Source organism: Neltuma alba, unplaced genomic scaffold, assembly GCF_004799145.2.
Source record: "Neltuma alba isolate B1F8T4 unplaced genomic scaffold, ASM479914v2 tig00012070_pilon, whole genome shotgun sequence".
NCBI classification, from domain to species: domain Eukaryota; kingdom Viridiplantae; phylum Streptophyta; class Magnoliopsida; order Fabales; family Fabaceae; genus Neltuma; species Neltuma alba.
Genome location: NW_021636631.1, coordinates 300,153 through 324,136, shown reverse-complemented (window position 1 = coordinate 324,136; position 23,984 = coordinate 300,153). Strand labels below are relative to the sequence as shown.

Here is a 23,984-nt window from a genome sequence, read left to right as displayed (position 1 = left end):
CACGTTTTCGTTTTTTTAATTGAAAAACTCCAAGTGGGCTCCACGCCGCGTGTCAAATTTCAAGTGGATGGTCACTTGATCTCCGATTTTTACCCCCAGCAAGGCTTGACGCGGCCACCCCCTTGCCCTCGGCTTATTTCATTGGAAACGCTTCCCAAATCCTATTAGCGACAGACGAGAGACGGTTCAGCTTCGGATCCAAAGCATCTTTGCTTCTGCCTCCGAACCTAAGTTGCGGACCGAGCCTCAGTTTTGTTCCTCTGTTCGTTGAAAATTTCGCACTATTTCGATCACTTTATCTGTCTGAGCAAGACGCCCATTTTCCCTTCTTCGCTGCAAACCCTAACGCTTGGCTATCCAACGAACTCCGAGGATCAGTTTTCAACTTCAATGGAGGCTTCCAAATGTCGCTGTGAGTACTTGGACTATGGTTCTATTCCTAATAAACCCTAGCTTTCTTTCCCCCGGAAACCTTGGTTTGGGGAAAAAGCAAATCTATGCTTGTGGGTCTGGTGTTTTGTGTTGGGCAGAATTTTCGAAAGTTCAATAAAGTTATTCTGTGTTGTCTAGTCATTTTAAATGCTGGTTTAGAGCTGGAATTATGCTTTGTTTCCGATCTCATGTCCTTTGGGAACAAATGTGAGATTTTGAAGTTATTTGCGGTTTTGGGACGAGCTGAGCTGCTGCAAAAACGAGGGAGAAGAATACTAATTGAATTTATGTTTTTTTTCCTCCTCTCATTTCTCACACCGAAAATTTTCAACTAGAGTAACTTAAACATATCTGATTAGATTTTATTTTTGGTCGTGGCTTCCTCTTTCGTCTCCTAGTATTTGCTTCGTACCTACCCTTTGTTTTTGGTTTCTGCAGTCCTGGGAAGAAAGTCTGAATTCTGACATCCAAAGTTTGATTCTTGTCTCGTGTACCTCTATCCTTCGTTTGTGTGATATTGTAAATGATTAAGAGGGTTTTCGGTCGCATGTATGCTAATTAGCACGCAGGATACGTAGGTATACAGGCATTTAGGGATCATTATGTGGATATTCGGATTTATTTGGGCTCTAGTTAAGTATTTATAAGGATTTAGTGGCAGGTGACAATAGCTGTCATGTTTTTCGTCATGGGAATGTGCTGAACAGACTGTTATGTTTTGAATTGTTGTCAACAACAATGCACACTTACTGAAACTAAACCTCGATTTTTCCTTAGTGATGTTGCATTCCTTTTTTCCAAAGTTATTTATCTTTGAATGCCAATTCGGTGCAGCCCCGAAGTGAGTGGTATGACAGATATATATGTGTCACTGCTTTGTTTGCTATTTTGCAGCATATTGTTGCTATAATTAAAGGAAATGCTATCTATAAATAAAAGTCTATTTATAAGCTTGTTTATTATATTTTTGTGATGTGTCATAGTGAAGAGAGCATACAGTTAAAAGGAATTATTTGAGAACATTTTTTTTTTCCTACCTTCATTCTTAACCAAAGTAGCGCTGTCTGTGTTTGTTAGTGCTTTAATTTTACAAAGTAACTGCATAATTCTATTGGAAATTTGTATTTTTTTCTTGTATTGGGTTATCAATGTCCCTTAGCTTCACTGTAGTCATGATCAATAATGGATATGATAATTATTAACCCCAGTGATGCTTATAACAATTAGCATTTAGAGATAGAATATATCAACCATGCAGTTTACTATTCATTGCATAGGCACACAAAACAAATGCACATGAAATATAACAAATCAAATTGATGTGTCTGCTTATTCAACAATATTAAAAAATCCTTTGATCCACCAGGTTTTTTGACACCTTTTAGACCATACCAAGGTTGAGGAAACGCCATAACTTATGCATTGTGGACTGTACGAGTGAATCAATACACAGCAGGTCACTCTCTCTCTCTCTCTCTCTCTCATTTACTTTTTAATTTTTTTGCCAGAGAATCTGTGCCATTTAAATGATTTATTTTATGACATTATGTTGGTTTTGTTGCTGAATTCTATGCTTGTGGATGCCAGACCAATCTGTAAGAAATATTCAAGGATTCTTTAATTTTTCAATAAGTTTACTTCATGGAACATTTCCTGGTTTTATAATGGAATGATGACTTTTTCGAGGGTCTCAATGATTCCAGGTTGACTTGAATATGGTGCATTTGTTGACTGTATTGACTTTAGGATGATAATTGATAAGCCGCTGATAAAACTGGGGGTTGTTAGCATAACAACAAAAATACTAATGTTGAATACAATTACTGGAACTGAATCTTCTTTACTAGAACAGGCATTAATCCGAGAGAGGCTTTGAGGTGGGTTTTGTCCGTCTTGCATGACTGTGGTTATGTCATTAATTCCACTTTGTGATTTATATGATTGAAGCTATTATTCTTGATGGGGTGGAATTTACTGTGATTTAGGGTGGGTTATCATGTCCAATTTTTTTGCTGAATACTATTTAATCGACCAGCTGTTGATGTAAAATATTTAGAGCTAGCTTGAAATTTGGGAGGATTGGAGGAAATTTCCAGTGACGATGGTTTGTAACGGATTAATATCCCATGTAAACTTTTTACCTACTTGATTTAATGCCACTGGTGCTGTTATGCATGTTTTGACTTGCAACTTTATGAGTATAATAGTTATAGCTGATCTTTTTAATGATAGAAATATTTTGAAAAACTGTTGTTGAATGCCGATTGCACTAAAAGATTGTTCAAATGAACTTTGATATAAAAAAGTTACTAGGCGTTGACAGCAGTTGGTTCAAGTGTTTTGGTGCTTGTTTTCCCTAGGTAATCTCTTGAGTTTGAGTTTTGTTTATGGGGAAAAAAATTGTGCTGGAAGAACTTTACATCCATTTGGTTTGAACTGGCTTGATTTCGATTAGTTAGGGTTCAGTGTAGCTGCTAAAAACCAATTGATATTACCTGAAAGTAAGAGGTTACTAGGCTGCCACTTGATTGATGACACCATTTTCCTGCATCGTTTAATTCAAATTGCCTACTTACGTGACTTGTTTGCATGTTTTGTGCTCTTGTGCTTGATTTGGTGCTTGAATGGGATTTATTTTAGTTCAATGTTTTAACTCCCTTTTCTGTACCATAACAAGAAGCATGGTGAATATTATGGCGTGTTTGGCTGTTTGCTTATTAATGCTTGAGTATGTTATACTGTGTGAAATGTCATTTCCTGTTATCCAGCCATTTCTTCTGACAGCTGATCTAGTGAATTGACACAAAAAGAATTCTTTTGCTTGCAGGATCTTTTATCACACCCCCGTCACCAAAAAAAGAAGTTAGAAGTCCTGGGATCAATGGTATTTGATGAGAGGTATGTTTCTGAACTGTACATCACATGAGAAGCTTTATGTGATCTCTTCATTCCGTAGGGCGTTACAAGTTTAAACTTTGTTTCATGATTTTGCAGGTAGTTTCTTTGTTATAAATAGTTTTTGATCAACGTGGGCTGGGTTATCTATGCCTGGAAACGAAGTAGGAGACAGGGTTCATAATTTTTTCGGCCAAGAAAACTTGTCCCAGGGCCAGTATCATTCCCAGCTTGTTGACGGGAACTGGTCAGGACTGAGTAGTAATCTGTGGTCCGGAGGCCAGAGGGCAGCCGGTGCTCCTTTTATTTCCAATTTGAAAAATTTCAATGTACAGCAATTAGGTAATAAATCTATTTATTCTTAGTTTACTAGTTTTTGATCCTTTATTTTTGACATTTTTGTCACTTTTAATTACAAATTTCTGCACTTGTATGTTCATCATTACATAACTACAATTGGGATTTAAAAGTTTGACTTTATAATGTAAAATTATAACGTGGTTTGATGTGTCATAGTCTACTAATACTACTTTTTCACTTAAAGATTCTGAGCAGGGACATGCAAGCTCTCCCCATTTGCGGCATGGTCTAAACTTGACACAATCAAATCTGAGGCCTGAGTCTGGCAGAAATCAACCCCAGAGCCAGCAAACAGCTGGGAATGGCTATATGCAGGGGCATCAGGTTTTCCAGACCAGGCAGAATGAAGCTAACATGTTGGGAGTGGATACAGAATCTGATTGGCATAACGTGTCAAACCTTCCAAGAGGTGTTTCAGTGCTAGAATCACAAGGGAGTGGTATTGATCTCTATAAGAAAAACTTGACAAGGAATGATGCTGCTGAATCTCCCGTCAACTTCGACTTTTTTGGCAATCAACAGCAAATGAGTGGCAGGCATCCTGGCATGATGCATTCTTTGGCTAGGCAGCAGTCAGGAATAAGTGACATGCAGCTATTGCAGCAGCAAGCAATGATCTCTCAGATTCAAGAACTTCAGAGGCAGCAGCATATTCAACAAATGGAAGCTAGGCAACAAAGTTCTATGACTCCGACATCCTCCATTTTAAAACAGACTGTTGGAAACCATTCTGCATCTCTTATCAATGGTATTCCCATCAACGAGGCATCTATGTGGCAGCCTGAAGTTATGGCAAATAATGCTAATTGGCTCCAGCGTGGTGCATCTCCTGTTATGCAAGGGTCCCCTAATGGACTTATGGTATCTCCTGAACAAGGACAGGCATTGCGTTTGATGGGTATGGTTCCTAATCCAGGCGATCAATCTCTTTATGGGCTACCAATATCTAGCTCACGGGGTACTCCGAACCTGTATTCTCATGTTCAAGTAGATAAATCACCAATGTCACAGGTGGCTGTCCCACACCAGTATTCTCATGTTCAAGGGGACAAGTCTACACTGCCAAACATATCAGCAGGTGGTGCCTCGTTTTCAGCTCATCAATATGCCACATTCTCAGATCAAACTAACGCAAATGATGGATCTTCAGCTTCAAGACAGGATATTCAAGAAAAAAGTGCGTTTGGTTCCCCTCCTCATGGTTTGAATATGGAGAACTTGCAGCAAGTAAACTCTGAACAAAGAAATGTGCCGATGCAAGAATTTCATGGGAGGCAAGAACTAGCTGGATCATCTGAGACATCACAGGACAAGATGGCAGTGCAGGTTCCTCCTTCACAGAATGTAGCTACGTTAGATCCAACTGAGGAGAAGATCTTGTTTGGTTCAGACGACAACCTTTGGGATGCATTTGGCAGGAACGCAGGTTTTAATATGCTGGATGGTGCAGATAGTTTTAATGGATTTCCATCCATCCAGAGTGGGAGTTGGAGTGCACTTATGCAGTCTGCTGTAGCAGAAACTTCTACCAGTGATATGGGCGTACAGGAGGAGTGGAGTGGTTTAAGTTTCCGGAATGCTGAGCGTTTGCCTGGAAATGAGCGGCCCTCAACTATTGATAACAGCAAACAGGTTCCAGTTTGGGCTGAAAATTTGCATTCATCTTCCAATATAAATTCAAGACCTTTTCTTCAGCCTGAAGATGTTAACAGGTCCAATAATAATGCAAACTTTTCTGGGGTGCCTGGATTTCATCAGTCAGGAGATGCGACGCATGAACAGCTTGACAGGTTACAGACTGGTTCTTCTCAGAGACCTGTTCCGCAATTTTTAGAAAGAGGCAAATGGTTGGATTGCAGCCCTCAACAAAAGGGTCATGCTGAAGGGAGCAATATTTATGGAAATGCTACTAATTCTCCTGGTGTAGAAATAAATGAAAGGAGTATATCAGGTTCTTGGAATCATCAACAGACCATGTCTTCTTGTAATAACAGTGCTGAGCTGTTCAATAGGCCAAATGGTTGGAATCTTGTTAAACCAGGGCTTCCTGATGGCAATGCTTCGCTGAAAACCCATGATAGTGAAAGCTCGTTGCAGACACATCGTGAGAAGACCTCACAAGAGGAGATGGGCCAGGTTGCTGGGATGTGGGTGCCTGATGGTACTAATGTATCTGTTGGATTGGAACGCATGAAGTCTGCAGGTAGTCTGCAGGGTTGTGAAGATTCTGGTGTAAGTGGCATTGCTGCGGTACCCAATTCAGGTGCCACGTGGGTTAACCGTCAAAGCAGTCAACAGCAGCCTAACAATTTTGATGTATGGAGAGATGCTGACTCCTCTGGAAGCTATAGAGGAAGTGAAGGCCCAGGAAAATATAGGCATCATATGGAGAAGAATGCCTTAATTTTGGAGTCACCCAAAAATGACAAGGGAGATGGTCAGACTCATGAGATTGAGAACCCTAATAGAAAAGATATGTCATCAGATGGTATTGGATCTACTCCTTACCATAGAGCAAGTAGTATGATGAGAGAAAATGCTTATTTTGATGGCAATGATCCACGTAGTCCTAAGTTACCTGCTCAGGTCAATCAAAGACCACCTGTAACTCGTAAATTTCAGTACCACCCAATGGGGGATGTGAGTGTCGATGTGCCAATCCACCAACAAACTTTTGGAGGGGTGAAAGGTCAAGACCAAAACTACACAGGACAGTCAAAATTCGGCCATAGTGATGGAGATCAAACTGAAATTGAGAAGGTGATTGTAAGACTTAGCCCTCTATAACTACTAATTCTTGAAGTTTCCTCTGTTTATTAAAGAACAAAAGTAGTTGACATTCTTTATGGCATGACAGGTGAATATAACTGCTTTCCAGGGTGATTTAAGAAGCTTGGATGATGCTTCAAAAAGCAAACTTCCTGGTCATATGCCTAAAACACTGACATCATTCGATAGAAGTGTTGGTAATTATGCCCCTAACAAGACTTCATCGCCCAGGTAGTTTAATATTTAAACATGATCCCTTTTTGTTTCAAGCTCAGATAATACTATATCATCATGTGGTAACCTTGCCATGCATATTGTCACACTTTCATTTGCTATCTTTTGTTTCATTGGTAGTGTGGTCTAGTTTGTTTCAACATTTACCCCTAGCGCTCTAATGTTTCATGACTTACATAATGATCTGTGCTCAGCTGTTTGCTTTTATTTTTATAAACTATTGTAGTCAAAATATTCTTGAGCTTCTTCATAAAGTGGATCAATCAAGGGAGCATGGCATTGCAACAAACACAAGATCTTCTAACCGCCATTTATCTTCCAGGGTGCCTGAAGCTGAAGCTTCTGATGGATCTGCTGCACAGGCTCTGCGGAATCAGAGTTCATTGTCTCAGGGCTTTGGTTTGCAGTTAGCTCCTCCTACTCAAAGGCTTCCCATGGCATCTTCTCATGGCTCATCTGAAGCGGGAGATAAGGGTCATATGTGGTTGGCTGCCTCTCAGGCTCTGCCTTCTCGAGAGTCATTACATGGGGAGCTTAGGAATAATATTTCTGGCTCCTCAGGACAAGTTCTTGATAAATCCTCTCAATTTAGTGTTCTGGGAAATGTTCCACAGGCTCTTGTATCAAGCTTTCCCTTCTCTAGATTTCATACTCAAAATCAGAATTTGGCTAATATCGGTGGATCATTAGAAAGTGCTCAGCGTGCTACTATGGCACATACTGATAGGGCTGCTTCCATGAATCAGCTCAATGAATATCGTGAAAGAGCTCAAACGAGTGAACCTGAATTGCCATCAGCTCCAGAGATATCCCAGCTGAGTGGTACGGATCAAATCCACCCAGGAGACCATGCCTCCCAAATTGTAGCCTCAGAGGCTGGTATGGCTTCTCAACCCACTTTTAACGGTGGCACATCTCAACATGGCACCCGTTCAAAAGTCTTGCCTAATGTATGGACCAGTGTTTCTAACAAGCAACATGCTTCAAAGATCCCGTCCCGTCTTCAACCAAGCCATGATTGTGAAATGTCAGCTTTGCCTAGGAAGCCAGGTGATGAAGATTCAGAAAAGGATGGCAACGACGTTTCTGGTGTTGGTCCTTCTTCTGTTTATTCTAACAGTTCTGGAGGTAAAGAACAGTTGCTTAAAGAAAGCTCTGGCCAGCAGATTCTACTTGAGAGTGTTGATTCTGCTGAAGAGGCTGTAAGTGCGTTACATGGAAAGGAACCTGTTGGGAAGTTTATGCCTGATGCATCTCATTCAAGTCCTGCTGCTGCCTCTAGGGATATTGAACAATTTGGTCGCTATTTAAGGCCTAACAATTCATTGAACCAAAATTTCTCATTGTTGCATCAAGTTCAGTCTATTAAAAGTGCAGAGATTGATTCTAGCAATCGAGATATCAAAAGATTTAAAGTTTCAGATAATATGTTAGACCCACAAGCAGCAACTTCCAACCATGGGCACTTGGCATATGGATACAATGCCATGATGAAGGATTTGTCTGGTAATCATCCTTCAGTGCCATCAGATCCTACAATGCTAAGCTTTTCTGCAAAGCCTGGTCATGGGTGTGACACCAATGCAGCTTCTCAGGAGGTTCTTGGATATGCTCAGAGTAATGCTATTAATGTCTCCACTGGGAACGCAGTGAGTTCTGTAAGAAGTGAGCACTCTTCAGTTAGTCCCCAGATGGCACCATCATGGTTTGAGCAATATGGAACCTTTAGAAATGACAAGTTATCACTAATGTATGATGGGAGGAAAATGACTCCTCCAAAGATTATGGACCAACCTTTGATTGTTCAGAACCAATCTGATAGTTTGCAAGTTCGTAGTTCGAGTGAGCAAGTTAATAGGCTTGGTGATACTGGTCAGCTTGGTAATGCTCAGCCAAGTTCAACCCCTGTTTCAGTTGCAAGTGAGCATGTAGCTTCTCAGATGTTGCCTCCTCCTGCAGTTGAACCTGATACGATTATTATGAGACAAAAGAAGCGTAAAAGCGACACGTCTGAACTGGTACCATGGCATAAAGAATTGACACAGGGTTCTGAAAGGCTTCGTAGTATCAGGTGATTGATATAACTAGGATGTTTAGTACATTCACTTTACTTTTGTTTCTATTACAGTAGGAAAAGACCCTGTAATGTCTTAATACAGCTGATATTTTTTTCAATTTCAGTTAATGTTTTCTTTCTGCATCTTTATTTTATTTTGTTATCTTCTTTCCAATTATTATTTATTCCCTTGCATGACTGATGCTCTTTGGTTCCTGGCAGTGCGGCAGAATTAGACTGGGCCCGAGCCACAAATAGATTGATTGAGAAGGTTGGTTTGTTCATAATTATATTAGGCTATGAACTGAGTCTGCAAATTCTTTTGTTAATGATAATGACGACTCCACTTTGAACCATATATATTTTAGGTTGACGATGATGCTGATGTAATTGAAGATGTACCACCAATTGTGAAGTCAAAAAGAAGACTTGTCTTGACTACGCAACTCGTACAGCAATTATTTAACCCTCCTCCAGCAGCAGTTCTCTCTGCAGATATCAAGTTGCACCACGAGAGTGTGGTCTACACAGTTGCTAGATTAGCATTAGGGGATTCGTGCAGTTCAGTTTCCTGGTCAGGACGTGATAAACTCGTGCATATGGGCAGCAGAAACATGTAAGATTCATGTTCTTTTGGATGGGGCCTGATATGTACTATGTATTTAATTTTTTTATTCCTTCATTTTGTAAAACTGAAACTTTTCATGATATACCTATAGCCTTTCCGAGAAGCTTAAATCGCCAGAGAGAATTGATCAGTATATGTTGAAGGTTATGGAAGACCTTGTTGGAAGAGCAAAGAAATTGGAAAATGAAATATTGAGGTAATACATGACTTTTCATTTAACACCTAATCCATTATGACGTTTCTCTTCACAGCTTTATGAAATAGTGAGGCCAGTTCATATACAGTAGAAAATTTCATGTAGCTTATATTGTGCATATATGGCGAATGCGAATGCACTTGCGCTTTGATACTCTCTTTAAAATGTTCCTAAGATATTTGTAATAGCTGTGTTGTCATCTATCTCAACGTTGTGGGGAAGAAGCCCAGTGAATTATTCCCTCAGCAAGCTAAAGTGGTGTTAAGATGGTATTTGCTGGGATCCCCCTTTTATTAATTGATTTCTGGCGGGCTTGCTTGTTATGGGATTAAACAGATGCAGATCTTGCGGGGCATAACTGGCCCATTTCAAATGTAGGTCGGGGCTCATGTTTAAATGGATTGAATAGATAGGAATAAGTTTTCTGCTGTTGGTGTTGCTTAGGTGCTGCTTTCTTTATTGAAGCACAACTGAGATGGATGATAATGGAGACTTTAGAAAGTGGTTTCTTGTAATCAGAACGTGCACCGTAAGTTGTGATAGATGTTAACATGGTAGACAGACAACCGGTTTAATATGCCTGGGACGTTGCAATAGATGTGAATCAATATAACAGGACGCCCCTGCTCTTTTCACCTAACTTCTAATTGTACATGTTAGTGATAGCATTTACTGTATCCCGTGGTTGGTGTAGGCAAAGATATAAATGTTGCTCCTTTTCATGTTTTCCATCTTTTTGTTGCTTGCTCCTGCTAGGTTATGTTATTTTCCCCCCCTTGTTGGTCACTTCAATTATCTGTACTCATTTGCCCCAACAAAATTTCTTGATTCTTTTATCATTATGCAGATTGGATAGCAGAGCCTCAATTTTAGACTTGAGAGTGGAATGTCAAGATTTAGAGCGATTTTCTGTCATCAATCGATTTGCCAAGTTCCATGGTCGGGGGCAGTATGATGGGGCGGAGACCTCATCATCCTCTGATGCAACTGCAAATGCTCAGAAATCATGTCCCCAGAAATATGTTACCGCACTTGCAATGCCTAGAAATCTCCCTGACAGGGTACAATGTCTTTCACTTTGATCATTAATTAATTCATTTTTCCATCTTTCTTGGTCAGTTGTCTCCACAACCACCTGTTTCTAGTCCTTTACTTTCAAGTTATATTATTGCACTTCATCGCAATAGAACCATACAACTGGCAATGTAGGAGAAGAATGGTACTAGATTGTCTCCTCAACCAACGGAGGCTGTTAGATCTTTGCAATTTATATATGTATGTATGTATGTATTTGTAGATCTTTGCAATCTAGTTATCTTTTTACTTTTGGTTTTCAGGTTCCAAGCCTTTTGTATATAGTAAGATTTATGCACTCTACTTGTTAGTTTTAACCATACCATTTGGCCAGGTTTCGTCTTATTAAATTGGTAGCATAAGCTGCTTCACTTATTGCTTCTTTTCTCTTAATTTCAAATCGTTTTCTTTATTTTGAGTATAGTCCTTTCGGATCTGTTTTGCCTAAGCCCCTCGCGTATCCTGCACCAAGGTATGATGCCCCTAATAAACTTGATATATAGTCCCATTCTGGTCCTGCCAGGTGTGATGCTTGAGTTAAACTTGGGTTCTCATTGGGCATTGTACCCTGTTGATGGAAAAGCAGGCTTGCTGTTTCCCTAACGTGTTTTAAGGGTTAACTTGTTTAATTTGGTCCATTTACTTAGGACACTACTTTAATCTGTACTTTTATAATACGCTTGTGACGACTAACTATTTTTATGCTTTTATGTATTTTATGAGAAAGACATCACTCGCACCCTACCATAGGTGCTTTGAAAGAAACTTTAAACAAATAGCAGTAGTTGAAAAAAAAAATGGTTATCCTTTTTCCACAAATAAACCTATTTTATTGAATCAAGTCCACTGAAGTACGTCTTTCTCCCTGTGGTGTCTTGTCTTAAAATCGGAAAGGAATTGTTTGATTACAACAAGTGCATGGCATCACTTTCCACTGATGATTTAATAATTGGCCAGACAGCTCCTGTTTTGTTATGATCCCCCTTTTCTTTCTGTTTTATCCTCTGCGTAATATGTCAGGCAATCTTTTATTATTTATTTACTGGTCCCGTATGAGACAAACACTCTGACATGGCCTGCCAATGAGATGAAACAAAAAAAGTGTCAAAGAATACGCAAGCGTATCTGTGTCAGGGAAGTACTCTTGGCTTTTTTGACGTTGACGCCATTGCTTTGTCCTTTGAGATCCATGCAATATTTGACTACTGCAGTAAACGACCTTTTTGTTTGACCATGATCAATTGTGTCTTTTCCTTAAGTCAACTACGAAAGAGCGGTCTCAAAAGGCCTTTGTTTTATCTTATTTTATTTTAAAATTGGCTTGAGCCTCGTGTAGTTTAAACCATCCAAAGGAAAAATTAGTAGTTGCTGTCACTTTTTTTTTTAATTTATTGAAAAAGAGTTCTTTAGAACAAAAATAGAATATGATCCTGTAAACAACTTTGATATGGATAATTAATTTGGTCTCGATCACGCATCCAAACGGCAGCAATAAAATGATTCTGTTGAAGATGATTTTCTTTTAAGAGATACGCAAATCTTTTAAATGTTTTCCGAATTCAGCTGCAAGTACATATAAAATTTTAAATAGTCATATGTAATGTTCCCGTGAAATTACTTCATTTGAATCCAGCGTGTGCACTGGGACCAAAAAAAAAAAAGGAAGATCAATATATTGGAATAAATAAATGGAGTCAGATAATATTAGAACCCGAAAAGACGATAAAGTCCCGTCAAAAAGGGTACCATAATCAAATAATTGTACTTTTACTTTATTATTCGTCACTTGAGATATTCTCCTATCAAAGTCAAGTCATCAATGTATGTGCCGCGTCAATTTTTCTCTCATGCAAAGATTAACCTCTAATTTATCGGAAAAGAATTAAAAGGATCGAATATTCACTGTCAAAACTTTTTCACACGGACAATACCCCCCCCCCCCAAAAAAAAAACACTTGGTGCTTGGATTAGCTTTTGTAAGTAATTTTACAGATTCTGAGATGAATATGAGAGACAGATTTTATCTTAATTTGAGTGAAAATATTTTTTAATTGCTTTTTATGGTTACCAAACGCGCCTTTAGTATGGCTTTAAATATGGGCCAACTCGAGTGGGCTGATGGAGCTAGCCCACCTTTATTCATATTTTCAAAATGATTAAATTGAATTATGGGCTGGTGGGCTGATGAACCAATTGTTATGCCCGAACTACCAATGCCCTCGCAATCATAATGGCCTATGGGGGAAAAAATATTAAGGTAAGTTGTCCATAATGACAATCAGATATATATAATTCATAAGTGTTTAATGTGCGTTGTTATTTTATAATCTCCATGTGATTACCTTTATTTTTAGTATTTATCGGAAAAAAAGAGACATTTGCATCTTTAAAAATTATGAGAAAAGTTCTGATAAAAAATATTTAAAGCTTTAGCACCCAAAATAAACGAAATATTAAGAGTTTCTTTTGTTAATATTAATAAAAAAAATAATAATTAAATATTCCTTCCAGTTTTAAATATAAGACGTGTAATTTATACTAATAGGTCTTATATTTAAAACAGACTAATTAATATGAGACGAGGGAGTAATGTCCATTAGACTTTGTTTTGTTCAACGGAAGGAAGGGGAGGAGAGGTTAATTAAAAGAAGGGGAGAGGAGGGAAGGGAGGTCATGATTTTGTTTGGTTGGAGGTCATGATTTTGTTTGGTTATAGGGGAGGGGAGGAGAGATTTCTTGTTTGGTTCATAAGAAGAAGGAGGGGAGGTAATTATAAATTGACAAATATGCCATTATCTCTGTATTTAGACTGATTTATTTTTTATTATAATATTTATATAAAAATTATTATTTCTTAATTTATCAATTAAAAAAAAACCAATTACCTCACTTACGTGATTAAAAAAATGACAAAACTAAAAAAATTAAAAATATGATAAAAAGTTTAACCTTCTATCTCATTAATTTTATAAATATATGTTATGATATGTATATATATTAATATATATGATATGTATATATTATATAATTATAATATTATATTATCATTATCAAATATTATTAGTGGCTAAAAAGAGAAAGAAGTGAAAAAAAAAAGATTTTTAATAAGATAGATAAATTTGGAATATTGAAAAGTTACTATAGATAGTTTGATCAATATTAGACACTATTTTTTTCTCTCTAAAGAACCCCAAATTTAAAAGGAGCATGAGAAGAGGAAGGGAGTGCTAAAAGACAAATTTCTTTCTTTTCCTTTGTTTTATTTTTTCCAACTAAACACATTTATCTCCTCCCCTCTCCTCCTCTCAGCAACGCTCCAACCAAACAGAGCCTTAAGTTCCCCAGGCAAAGCAAGCGGCCACAAGATCCAATTATCTGTGCCCATCGTCCAGCGGTCGGAGAGATCGGAGGGGTCAAGATGTCTTCGCACAATAACGCTTCGCCTGCTAACGATCCTCGGCAGCCGGCTGCGGCGAAGCCATACGTCGCTCCTGTGGTTGCACCGCAAGACATGCCGATCGATTATGCGGGTTTCATCGCCGTCATCTTTGGCGTCGCCGGTGTCATGTTCAGGGTTCGTATTACTTGTGTCTTGCCTGCTTTTCATTTATTCCAGTACGGGTCTCACAGTCCTTGCTTAAATTTTTCATTCAAGCAGTACAAGCTCTGCTCCTGGCTTGCTCTCATTTTCTGTGCCCAATCCCTGGCCAACATGAGGAATATGGAAAACGATCTTAAACAGGTTATGATGGCTATGATGTAAGTTTCTGTTGACTGTTATACATTTTTATGAGAATCTGTGCGTTTTAACATTCTTCTTGTTGAATTTCCCTTTGGTGATTTTCTGGGAGCTTTTTAAAATTCCCGTGAAGTACAAAACGGATGCATCAAGTTATATGAGTTATTATTTAAAAAAAATAGAAGTCTTCATTACACATAGGATTGTGATAGTGGAAGGAGCAACACTGGCTATCAATTTGGTAGTTTGTGAAAAATATCCAGAACCAAAAAAAGCTTTTTCATTTAGTTACGTCAGCTATTTTTTGAGTGTAGAAGGAGGGGGGAAGATTTTCACTACATACAGGATTCGCCCATTTATGATATTGGAAAGAGTTTCAGAACCACACTTTGGACTAGTACATATTTCAGAAGCGTGACCTGTGTTAACAAGTTAAAACTAGAAAAGAATAAGAACATGTTCCTGATCCTTAAGGACAAGGAAGCAATAGACTAAACCATGAAAAAAGAGGAAAAAAATCACAAAACCATTCAATTTCTATCCCACGACATATTTCTATAGCTTTCTTAATAATTCTTAGATCTTAATAATTCTTAGAGTCACATGTAGAAGACTTTATGTTTTTCCTTTAGAACTTATTTATCCTACACTTGTGCCTTATAATTCAGTGCAGGGGGAGAGGTAGCTTGAAGATCATAGTTTAATTGTTGGGTGTTGAAACAAGGAGTAAAATGGTCAGAAATTCCAGAATTATTGAATGCATATGATGGTATTTTTGTAACATGTAAAATATCTTAGGGGAAAAAGTACAAATTTCTCCAGTTTTTATTCATTCAGAAGCATATTCTTGGACTTGGGAAACCAAAAACATTCACTCAACTAGCTGCCTCAATGATTTGAACTCTCCTTTCCTTTTCCCCAATAATCTCACCAATGGAGATGCGACTGCGGATTCTGTCGTTTGTCATGCGACTCATGCATGACATTCTCATTCATATGAGAACAACAAACTATAGACTTTGAGGCGTCTTTTTCTTTAACTAGGACAATGGAAAAGTAGACAAACGAGTTTACATCCTCAAGGGTCATATTTTGGGCCCCCCGGGCCCGGGGGGGTCATTTCTAATTTTCAAAGATGAGGGTATTTGTAAATGACTCAAAGTTGAAGGGATTATTTGCATTTCCCCCTATGTTCTTACTAGCAGGGAGTTTTTAATGCATTGCATTCTAGGGTTTAGTAAAACAAACGTGGGAAATCTTATTAGTGTGAAGCAGTGGATTGACTTATGAACAGGGAATTAGTTTGATATGATTCATGATTGTATGGGAGTTCCCGGAAGATGCAAGGTTTTATGATTTTAGGATATTTTGGTGGTCTCGATAAAAATTTGGTAAATGCTGATTTAGGTGCAATGTCCATTGAGGATAGAAAGATGATGACTTCAAACAGGGTCACCAGGATGGCTTTAATGATGGTTGTAGTTGATTAAATGTGCTGAAGTGGTTCTTGATTTTATATTTATCTCAAAGATAATCTTCCTTCTATACATGCGTTCATTGCCAGGGGTGCAGAGTGTGTAGAATGTTCGTGCATGAATCTTTTCTCCCAGTTACTGAAGCATGCTTCAAGTTTGTTGTTTGCCTGTGCCTTTTTTTTAAAGCGAGTGTATGCATGCCATATATTTTATAGCATGAATTGAGCACGTTACGATGCTTTTTGGTCTTGAACATTTGGACAGACTCTATACCATCTTGTAATTCTGTTTTACTTTAGTCTCGATTGAATTCTCTGCATCCTATTAGACAATACGTCAAGGTCCCATACCTAATGGTTAGAATCTAAATCATGAGTATGTAAGTTTCGGGTGAACTCTACGAAGTGGATTAAGCTACTTTGGTGTAATGGACAATCCTCAAGCATAGTTAATAGAAAAAGCCTAACATGATATCAGATCCATGTAAATGTTAGGAAAGTTAGACACTATTAAAGGTCCCACATCCAATGTTTGGAACCTAATCAAGAACATTGTAAGTTTGAGGTGAATCTTACCATATGTTTTAATTTATATTGGTGTTCTAGACAATCAGTATAGTTAGCACACATCTATCAACAGAACTGGGGGCAAGGACAGACACGACTTTTGGTTGAGGTTTTGAATAGCATACAGATGATTAGCATATAGATAATTGATGTGGAGGACTTCTGTTGCATTTAAACATGAAGACAAATGATATGAGTCATGAGAGCATGGAAGAATAATAGACAGTTGTGTTTTTTTTTTTTTGTACTAACAAAGATGGTTTTGCTTCTTTTATTTTAGGGAGAAAGACATACAAGGACCATTGAAATATGGGAATCCCAAAATGGTCATTCCCGCGGGGTCGTCAGAAACTATTCTGGAATTGACTCTTTTTTTTTTTTTAAATGAAATGACTTAACTGTCCTCATGTATTAAAAAAAAAAATGGAAACTCCTCCCACTATTGAAGCTCTGGCCACCGACAGTTGGGGGGGGGGGATGTGAAGGCAATTAGATCGCTTCACCAAAAAAAAAAAAGTCACAATAGTTCCAAGGAATTTCATAAGAATTAAGCCGTTTTGAGAGTCCATTTTGAGATTCTCATATTTCGTTGGTCCTTATCGTATGTTCTTTTCCCTTTATTTTATGTCGTTCCAATCTGCGATTGGAAATGGCTGATTTCGTCCTCCCTTAACTGTTTGTTTATTGATGTTTTAAATCTTATTTTCAGGTTTTCTATCACGGGATTGATGACGAACTACTTTGGACCTCCTAGACCTGGCAAGCAAAGTTAAGATTCAAGTTTGATAAAACTGTGACATCATGTTCCCGCCTTTTCTTCAATTTGTTCTTCAGTCGACGTCATATCAGAGGCCTGGGAATGCTTGCTACTACGCATTTTTCCCCATTTTTATTTGTGAGCCATTAGGCATTAATATCATAGTTAAATTCATCTAACTCGTATGCGGCTATTAGCTATGGTGCTACATGACATCAATGTGTTTTCTTCTTTCAATGAGGATTTGGCCATATTTTTCTGAATATAAATAGTTTTAATTATTAATAAGGATGCGATTGAATTGATGATTGGAAAATGACAAGCGCATGGTGTAAAAACAAAATAGCAGCTTTGTAATTAATATATGAATGGAAAAGGATGAGAAGGGAACAGAATTGTTGGATATGTTTTATGGATAATTTAAATGCACGTTTGATATGGATAAAAATAAAATACTAAATGATGGCAATATCATTAACATGATTTTCATCATTAAAGATAAAAACAGATATGATATAAATCAAATCATTATTGAAAGTAGTTTTTTTTGAAATTCAAATGAATAAATCATAATCTAAAATCACATAAATTAAATTATTTTATGAAATTCAATTTAAAAATTAATAAATAAAATCATTTGAATAATTTTAAAAAATCAAAAATCAAAAAGCTTAAACAGGTCCGCCCTCGTCTAAGTCCTTGGCCTTGTAAGATTAGCCTGTTAGGCATGTTTGCAATTGGAAGAGAAATTTTAAATCTGGGTCTCGAGCCGGCTTGATTTTCCAGCTATGTACAGAGAAAAAAAAAAGATTATTTAGAAAAGGTTTATAAAAAAAGAAAATTGAGGGAAATAAATTTTATAGATCCGTTGATTGATTCTGAGTGACGTGAAACAAAAGGAATAAACGAGATGCAAAAGGTATCATATATGTATTATTATTGGCTCGTTTGGAGTTTTCCACTTTTTTTTTTGGCCTGAGAATTTTCCACTTTAGATCTACTCATCATTAATGGAAACAAATAAAGCAAATTCCAAGGTATAAAAGTGGATTTAAAATTTAAAAAATAAAGTTCAATTCAAATGCTGAATTAAAATAAAATAAATTAAGAGGAGCGAAGTGCTAGTATTAATTAATTTTTTCACAAAAAAATGACAACGTGTCATGACAAGACAGAGACCAGTCACCTCCGAAATTCCTCTGCCATGCTCGGTGCCACTACCAAAGACCGTAGAGAACGCGGTTTTTGGTCCCTGTGATTCATGGGCGTTTGACTCCCGCCTTCGGCCTCTAGCCTCAGCCCATTCTACAACAACAACGTTAATCTGATCCTTGCGATTAGGGAGTCTCCTTCGAATCGCCTGTAGGACACACTGAATAGAGGTGCCTGCAGGAAGAGCCGAAAATTCTACGATTTGCTTCTCTCTCTTTTATTTATCATTCTCCGATTTCTTAAAAAATGGGCTGTCCCGCTAGCAAACACGCTGATACGAAGGCTAATAGGATTGCGCGGTGGCGATCCACGGGCATTGTTGCTTTGCGCGACTCTAAATTGAAGGCATCCTCATCCTATTCCTCGCTTGTTTTAATTTGAACTTGATTCTCTTGTTTTTTATCTATTCTCTTCTTTTGGCTTATTTCATGATTATACCATTCGATATAACTACCCCGCTGTGTTCTTTTTTATTTATTGTCCCTCTGTTTTTAAAATTTATTTTCCCTGTATTAAAACTGCTAGAGTCTGTTTTGCTGAGGCTCATGATTAGATGTCAGCCGGAATGATCATTGGTATTACAAACAGCGCATTCTGTTCTTCAATTAGTTTACATTTCAAATTGGAATCTTGTACTTGAGATGACTGATGCGCGTGATTGGCACATATCACAAACTTAACTCATTTGCATGCCCAGATAATAGAAAGGAAAACCTATTAACTAATCACTGCATTATCATCTTATAGATACTGGACATCAATCATGCTCGCTGTATAGATACCTTCCATCAGATCATTATTGGGTGTGAGTAGCAATCATTTGGTATACTGGTTTCTGTTTTTGTTACTTTCCAGCTCACCTAGTTTGATTTGCTTCTTTTTGTGTTTGTTAATATATCATCGTATGCCTACCCCTGCTGTGATGATGCTACAAGCTTACCTTGGTATATTTTTCTCATTTCCTTCTCAACAGACATTTCCAGATGAAATTTTTGATCTGGACAGATCTGTGCGCACTCTTGATTTGACACATAATCGAATAGGTATGCTGTTTTATTTTCTTTAATTTCATTTTCTGTTTTCTAAAGAGCAGAATGAGGCCCTGTATGTTGGTCTTGAAGGGTCTTGGAGCCTTTTTCCTGAACTGATTGTACTATGTTGTCCTCTATACAATTTACCTGGTAGCTGTGTGAAAGGTTTTATTGTTGTTGATATTAATTAATTTCTTCACTGCAGCTGACATTCCCTTGGAGATGGGAAAATTAATCAACTTGCAGCGCCTGGTAAGAACTTCATGTTTTAGTTTATGCCTAAAGCCTGTTACTTGTACTGAACGCATAATTATTTTTTATAAATCTTTTCTACTTTATTTATTATGTATTGATTTTAAATTTTGAAGGAGCAATATATATGCTGTACAAAGTTTTGACATCAAAATCAGAAGCTCTCTTTTGCTTGAATTTACATGATGCAGTAATACAGTAATTATATGTTTTAGATAATGAAGTGTCTTCTTCAAAATGCATCAACTAATGGTATTTGAAGTCTATGTACCACAATATGTCTCATTTTCTGTTATATTCCCTCTGATCGTTATTGTAAGAGTTAGATAATTAATTTATAGAAATTAAAAAAATTAGTTAAGTTAGTTATTTGTGAAAAAAAAAGTGTGCTAATTTCTATAAAGTAGCCTTTTAATAATTTGCATTGGAAACTGTTCTAATTCATAATAACCCCCTTAACATGTGTAATCAATAGGGAGAGTTTAGGAAAAGAATTATAAATTTGAGAGACAAAGTGGATCAGGGTCTTATATTTATGACCAAAGTAAACCCCTCTACTAATTTTTACATTTAGGATTGGAGGGAGTAGAAACTTTTAATGTTCAATTCTCATATATCATCAAAATTGCTGTTCTGTTACCTCCAGAAGTTGATATCATAAGGCTCCCAAACCTCTGAAAGTTACTGGCATGAGGCTTTATGTTAATACCTAGAGGTGAAGCAATCGAAAATACCGGCTATTTACAATTCACAACCCACTGGCAACAAGATAGTTTAACTTGCCTGCTTATTTGGAGCTCCTAACTAGTTTGTGTACGTGCCTCTTGTAAGCCACATTTCAAATCTATCCAAAGAAAATAAGAAGTTTGAACTCAAAGTGTACTACCGTTAACCGTCAATCATTTTTGTGGCTATTGGGGACATCATTTCCTAGTAGGGCACATATATTATTGCCTCAATCCCAGCATAGCAATCGTTCCTTTAAAAATTTTGTTTCAACTTGCTTCTTCCACTCATTAATTCTGCAGAAGCGTGAAGTTCATTAATTTTGTAGTCATTTTAAAATTCTTTTGCTTTTCTAAACATGGGGCAGGACCCTAGACACAACGATACCTTGCTATTATTTTGACCAGCAAATAGCATGCCATGACAGCATTTGAATAAATCGTGGTTATGCAAGACAAGATTGGTTTAAACAATCTTTACTACTTTAAGTTTTACTAATCTTACAGGTATTAGCTGATAACCTCATTGAGAGTCTGTCAGTGCATTTGGGAAAACTACAATCTCTAAAAATCATGATCCTTGATGGGAATAGAATTACTTCCTTGCCTGATGAATGTAATTCTCTTCTCTAAATAAATAATTTAAAATCTTTTTTACTATTGGGAAAATGCATAATTTTAGTTGTTTCTATGACACATGCTCAATGTAAGTTTAATTTATTGCACTTTATAACTTAAGGTATATCTTTCTGTCCAGTGGGCCAGTTGGTGAAGCTTGAGCAGTTATCCATCTCAGGGAATTTGTTAACATGCTTGCCCATGACTATTGGCAGCTTGCGAAGTGTAAGTAAATATACATATTGAGAACTGAATGCGATGCAGCTTACCACTTCTGTGGTTTGGGCATATTTGGAGTATCATTGCTACATGATTGAAGAATATGAAGTGAAGATTTAGTTCCTGTTAAGTGTTAACATTGGTCTTAACTTGTCTTAGAAAAAATTGTTCTCCTTTTGGCATTTCAGCTGACGCTTTTAAATGTATCAAGCAACAAGTTAAAATATCTTCCTGAATCTATTGGAAGTTGTTTTTCTCTGGAAGAATTACAGGCCAATGGTATACTTCCTAATCCACTCTCTTTATACAAGCATTGCATGAACATGCTCATGGGGATATGCTTTTTACTTCTCTCTGTGTGTGAGCTCAATAGAGTGAGTTCTTCCTTGTATTGAAAGCAAAGAGCTTGGAGGCTTTGTAAATCTATGTTACATTGTAGGATGGTTTATCCTCCTTTTTGTACTCTTTTTTTTCATCCATCAAATTTATTTCCTGATGCATGCTTACTCAAGAATCTTGTGCTTCGCAATATTGCTCTCAGTCATAGTTGAAACTTCTGATTTTACACCAAATCATTCCAAATGAAGTGCCTAAGCTTTTCAGTTTCTTATGACTTTGCCTTAACTATAGGCCCCTAGGATTGATTCTTTGTGCTTGATCAATTCTTGATTATCTACTCTGGATCTGTAGAACAATGTGTCATCTATCTAATTTTTGGGTTTTGTGAGGTGGACTGAAGCTAACTTAGTAATTTTGTCAATTTATCAGATAATCTTATTGAAGATCTACCCTCTTCAGTGTGCAATCTCAGCCGCTTGAAGTCACTTTGCTTAGATAACAATGAAGTGGAGTTGGTATTGCTTTGCAATCTCAAGACTTTAGTTTGGTGGATTTTATCTGTGATTTAATGCTAAACATGATTAAACATTATTGTGTTGTATTGTATTGTTTCTCTTTATTTCTTTGGTTTCTCATTATTATTATTTTTTTGTATGGTCATATGTGGACATTTTGGCTTGCCCTCTCTCCCCTCGAGAAAATGACAGCTGACTGTACAATTCTAATGTAAAATTTGGAAATCGCTAAAAGATAATTACCAAGAATTTCAAACATCTAAGTGTGTCATAAAAAGTAGATAGATTTTACTCAATGATTATGGTGATAAATTGCCATGGGATTATGGTGAATTATAAATTATGAATCACACAAATCCATAGTTGTTATCCAGTTTCTTCTATTTTAGACAATTCTTAATTTGTTTTTTTAATCAATCACTATCCATTTTTCACTTACTCTCTAAGGAGTAACCAACACTTTAGAGGACTTATCCCTGTTAGATTATAATGTTAGCCTATAATGTGTTTGTATATATATTATTTTATCAGTATTGCATTCATTAGTCTCTTTCTGTTAACACTCTCATGGCTCACAGCTGCAGCATACGTGATTTAGCCTGTTAGTGCGTCTCAAAAATTTATGGTTATAGATTCTAAGAGAGGGACAGCTGTCACCTCATCGCATGTTATGTATTAACCACCTGATGTATGTAATGCTTGTATCTGGTCTTTGCCCAAGCACTTGAGCAAGAGGAGCTACGCCATCAGCAAGCTCTCTTCTTACTTATCCTTTCTTTGACTATCAGCTAAACTTTTTTCTTCCTTATCTTTTCTTGACTATCCCCTGCTCGCATAGGCCGCTTATATGAAACATTTTAAGAGGTGAATGCATGAAACAACAATTACCATGCTGATTATGGAAGTCAAAAAAAAAAAAAAAAGACCTTGCTGATTATGGAAGACATTAGTACTTAATATTTCCCTTATGTTCTGAATCTTATTCTTGACCGATCTGGAATAACATAAATTGTATAGCCACCACATTGGGATCTATGTTCTTGATAGTCGTTACTGACAGTCTCTAGTTTGAACTTTTCAGATGTTGATTAGATCTTTTATGCTGTAGACCTTGTTGCTGTGCAATTTTTGTATTATTTTCCCTTTTTCCCTCCCTTTCGTTCTTCATTCCCATACGTTTGGAACCATACCCTTGGATTGCAAATACCTACGTAACTCTATGGTCTGTTTTTGAACAGATACCGTTGAACCTATTAAAGGATTGTAAAGCTTTGCAGAACATATCTCTTCACAACAACCCTATATCAGTGGATCAGTTTCAGCAGGTATGGTTATGATCTCTTACATTCTGTTTTGGTCCCTGGCCTGAGAGGAATAGAGTTGTTCAAGAATTAATACAATCTAACTACGGTGAATACTGTAGATGGATGGTTTTGAAGAGTTTGAAGCGAGGAGGAGAAAGAAGTTTGACAAACAAATTGATTCAAATGTGATGATCAGTTCCAAAGGTCTTGATGAGGGTGTTGATGTATGAGATATTTTCTGCCTAGTTAAAGCCACTTTGCAAATCGAATGGGCTTTGGCAGCTGTATAGTCTTTTGAGTTTTGATGTAACTTGGAAAATCCCACGCATTTGCCTGCAAATTTGCTGGCTTCGGTACGATTCTACTCTCTGCCATTCAGCTGAATGCATATAGAGATTTTGAATCGAAGCCATTGTCATGATAATAAATCGTATCATCTTTTTTTCCCGGTGTCTTCAAATTTATAATTGATACTAAAATAATTTGTTGGAACATTGTTCTCCTTGAAACTCTGCTATTTGTGAAATACCGTTGTCATCTATCGATTTTTTTTTTTTGACCAGGCGTTGTCATCTATCGATTGTAAGA

At 37.1% G+C, this 23,984-nt stretch overlaps 3 protein-coding genes across 3 annotated transcripts; all 3 read left to right on the top strand.

Moving 5' to 3' along the window:
* Positions 1-202: 202 nt before the first annotated feature.
* On the top strand, positions 203-11,019 carry LOC114721808 (uncharacterized). Its single transcript, XM_028907677.1, has 11 exons — positions 203-412; positions 1,799-1,888; positions 3,260-3,330; positions 3,427-3,669; positions 3,872-6,447; positions 6,545-6,687; positions 7,013-8,761; positions 8,969-9,017; positions 9,115-9,362; positions 9,466-9,570; positions 10,418-11,019. Exons 4-11 carry the CDS (start codon positions 3,477-3,479, stop codon positions 10,650-10,652), a joined length of 5,298 nt encoding a protein of 1,765 aa, XP_028763510.1. The 5' UTR covers positions 203-412; positions 1,799-1,888; positions 3,260-3,330; positions 3,427-3,476; the 3' UTR covers positions 10,653-11,019.
* A 2,961-nt stretch (positions 11,020-13,980) lies between these two features.
* LOC114721800 (protein Asterix) lies at positions 13,981-17,498 on the top strand. The gene is made up of 3 exons (XM_028907664.1): positions 13,981-14,218; positions 14,303-14,403; positions 17,134-17,498. Exons 1-3 carry the CDS (start codon positions 14,063-14,065, stop codon positions 17,195-17,197), a joined length of 321 nt encoding a protein of 106 aa, XP_028763497.1. The 5' UTR covers positions 13,981-14,062; the 3' UTR covers positions 17,198-17,498.
* A 928-nt stretch (positions 17,499-18,426) lies between these two features.
* LOC114721836 (plant intracellular Ras-group-related LRR protein 7-like) lies at positions 18,427-23,922 on the top strand. The gene is made up of 9 exons (XM_028907715.1): positions 18,427-18,738; positions 19,367-19,436; positions 19,630-19,676; positions 20,909-21,017; positions 21,159-21,244; positions 21,427-21,517; positions 22,007-22,092; positions 23,331-23,417; positions 23,516-23,922. Exons 1-9 carry the CDS (start codon positions 18,640-18,642, stop codon positions 23,624-23,626), a joined length of 786 nt encoding a protein of 261 aa, XP_028763548.1. The 5' UTR covers positions 18,427-18,639; the 3' UTR covers positions 23,627-23,922.
* Positions 23,923-23,984: the final 62 nt, after the last annotated feature.